General features: G+C 45.0%; 1 protein-coding gene across 1 annotated transcript; it reads right to left on the bottom strand.

The window, feature by feature from the left end:
* Positions 1-3,074: 3,074 nt before the first annotated feature.
* Positions 3,075-3,497, bottom strand: LOC119654075 (lysozyme c-1-like). The gene has a single exon (XM_038059237.1). It carries the CDS (start codon positions 3,495-3,497, stop codon positions 3,075-3,077), a length of 423 nt encoding a protein of 140 aa, XP_037915165.1.

Here is a 3,497-nt window from a genome sequence, read left to right as displayed (position 1 = left end):
TTCCTGTACAGACCGAATGCTGCTGAAACCTGCTACTATCGTCTTCGAAAACATAAGCAAAAGGCTATGCATTCTACGCTTGCGAGGCTAATTCACAAATACAAGCCTCATTAACGTTCAGGACGCAAAGGAACTATAAGGGACAGAACATAGTTATTCTCACCGATAGCTAAGCAGCGATCAAGGCACTTAGGTCCAACCAAGTGAACTCTAAACTGGTATGGGAATGCCTTGAGAGATTGAATACACTCAGCTCGTCCAACAATTTCTGGATACTTTGGGTTCCAGGCCATGCTGGGTTGGAAGGTAACGAGGCAGCGGACGAACTAGCCAAGAAGGGAGCAGGGACGCCTTTATACGGCCCACAACCCTTCTGTGGAATCGGAAAGGGTTTCATGGGTATGAATCTAAGAAATGAAGAGGAGAGTTTGGGGGAACTATACTGGGCGGGCCTACCGGGGATGGAGCAGTCCAGGGTGCTTATTGGGCAGGTTTTGTGAGGAGGAGGACGGAACCTCTATACACGTCCTGGGACAGTGTCCGGCACTTGTGTAAAGTAGGTCAAGGCACCTGGGAGAACACTTACTACTAGATGCAAGGCTGAAAGATCTAGAAGTAGGGAACATACTAAAGTTCCTAACGGTTATAGGCCTGTTTGAGATACTATGATCAATAGGTACACTATAACCAGTAAAAGGGGCACAATAGTTCTTCAAGAAAGCGGTGCGACTTTCCCTTAACAGAATAATAATAATAACGTTCAGGACCCTACAGAGGAGACAGCAGAGTCGGAGAAATCTTCTACGAGGCAGTTGATTTGACCCTCGAAGCTTGTCCCAAATATGACATCAAAATCATACTTGAAGATTTTAACAGTCAAGTAGGGACGGAGCACGTAAAGTGTAAAATAAATGTGACACAAGCAAGTGTAAAACAAGCAATTTAATATTCAGGCAATACATCAACTACCATCGCTTACATTAGGATATCAATAATAACGAATTGCGAGTTATTCAGTTAGCACAATCGGACGAAATGGTTTTTTGAAGTACCTGATTTGGGCGGAAAGTGCCTCACAAACATACATGGTCCTCTCCAGGTGGGACCAATTTCAACCAAATTGACCACCAACCAATTGACTAAATTGAACGCCGCCACTTGCTCACAGCTTTAATCAATGTTAGATAGTACAATGGACCCAACAATGGCCTGAGTCCTCGGAGCTTCGGCTCCCCCAGCTAACTAAACTGACTAACTAAATCACATCTCTAATATGGAAAAGGTAGTCCAACAAATTATTTATCGTCCAATCCGGTTGCTGTCCCATAATAATAATAATCGTTGGCGCAACAATCCATGTTGGATCAGAGCCTTGAAGTGTGTTAGAGCACTTCATTCAAGACAGTAACGGTACACTAGGAGGCAATGTGGGCAGCATTGCGCTTGCCCGAGATTATTACCCTGATTTGACTCAGGTACTCATTCACAGCTGAGTCGACTGGCATCCGACGTCAAATCACAATGCAAATTCCACTGCCACCAGTGAGATTTGAACCGCGACCATCCGTACGACAGCCTTGCGCTCTAACCACTCAGCTATCCGGACACTGCTGTCCCATACTATGAAGATTTTTCAAAGAATTCTTGACAACAGTATCCGCAAAATCGTTCAAATAACCGTGAATCAAAACGGATTTATCAAGAACTGCAAAACTATTGACGAAATACACGCTGTGTGGCTACTCACGGAGAAACATCGCTCACTTTACATTGCATTTCTGGATCTGGAGAAAGCGTGTGACCGTGCCCCACATGAGCTTATCTGATATGCTCTACAACAACAACTAGTGCCAGAAGAATTCGTTCACTGGGTTAAATTGCTCTACTGGGATCCGAAAAGTAAAGTTGGAATTGTGACGGGTGTATCAAAACCGTTTTGTGTCTCTGTTGGTGTTCATCAACGAATCATGCTCTCACTACCCCGCTGTATTCTTGTTATGGATACTGTCACACGGAACATCCGGCGTCCAGCTCCCTGAATACTGCCTTACACAGATGATGTTTTCTTAGCGTCTAATACCAAAATTGATCTCGAAGAATTGATCCCAAAATGAAATGATCGCCTCATGCAACACGTTCTAAAAATGAATTTGACACAGGCACCACCAGCGGCAGTGACCTGCCCAGGACTGAACGATTTAAATATCCCGGGTCAATGCTATCCGCCAATGGAGAACTTCGTTATGAAATTGCTTCACGCATTAGCGCAACCTGGATGAATAACGTTCCACAACTTGTGTTGCTTGTCATGGACGTATCAACGAACGCCTCTAATCTAAACTTTACTACAATGTTGTCCAGCAAGTCGCCCTCTATGGTTCTGAGTGTTGGCCGACTATAAAAGACAATGGGCGGCGTCTTGCGGCAATGCAGGCGAAAATTTTGTGTTGGACTAGTGGTATAATACGCCTTGTCACACAACACAAAACAATACAATGGAGAGCAAACTTTTTCATCTGCATTAAGGTGTCGCCAGTGGATCTGCTAGTCTAGAAATCGAATTCCTTGTCAGGCACCAGATGGGATGTTCACACACTCCTGTGAGACCGAGTGTTACTCCTATCCCTCTTGGAAGACTTCAGGAGCACAACAACACTATCAGCCCTGCTGAAAGCAGGAAAATAGCGCTCTCGTAGACAATGCTCATACAAACACTGGGCATGATGGTATGGTTCGCAAGATGGGTTTGAATATCTCGCCAGTCATTCTATCCCAAACAGGTGATCGCATGCTCTTGTCAATCCCGAAACACCTCGGAACAGAAATTTCTCCTTTCAACGCGATCAGCAGGATTCACCATTTCTTAGAAAAGGTTAACTTTCTAATTTGCTATTCTCAAATTCCCCATGGATGGTTTTCGGTTGTCAAACCGATAGAAATGAAGGGACTTGAAGGAAGAGGAAGAGTAGTGGGGGGGGGGCTGGAATGGAGGGCGCTTTCTTCTGTACGATATACTTAACACAAAGAAGTTTATTCTTCATCAAATCTCTTTATTAATACTTTCCAGGAGAAACTTAGATGCAGCTAGCAACGCTTGGAGCAGTTCCGTTACAATGGTTGAGCCATCCGTACCAGGCCTTGAATCCTTGTTGTTTGTAGACGAGTTGGGCACAGTTCCAGGAAGCATTAAAGTTTCCGAGGAGGGAGGTACAGGCGATTTTGCAGCTGTTGCTGGAAGCGACGTTTCCTTGACACCAATATTTGTTGTTGATTTGGAAGAGACCATAGTCGCGGGTTCCGTTGGAGTTGAGGGCACCGACGGCTTGATCGTTGAAGGATGATTCGTGTTCAATCAAACAAACCCAGTTGGCGAGGGTGGTTAGATTCTTAACACCATGGTTGTTGTAGAGGAGACGTGCCATTTCACAACGGGTGTAAACCTTGCCTTGGGCACAGGCAACAAGGACGAGGAGGGCAACAACTGCGATGGCCTTCAT

The sequence above is a fragment of the Hermetia illucens genome, chromosome 4 (genome assembly GCF_905115235.1).
Source record: "Hermetia illucens chromosome 4, iHerIll2.2.curated.20191125, whole genome shotgun sequence".
Taxonomy (NCBI): Eukaryota; Metazoa; Arthropoda; class Insecta; order Diptera; family Stratiomyidae; genus Hermetia; species Hermetia illucens.
Note: the sequence above shows the minus strand (reverse complement) of the source record. Positions and strands in the feature narration are given on the sequence as shown.

What these genes read in the sequence shown, in the direction of transcription:
- LOC119654075 (XM_038059237.1), bottom strand. Translation starts at nt 3,497, where the DNA reads ATGAAGGCCATCGCAGTTGTTGCCCTCCTCGTCCTTGTTGCCTGTGCC.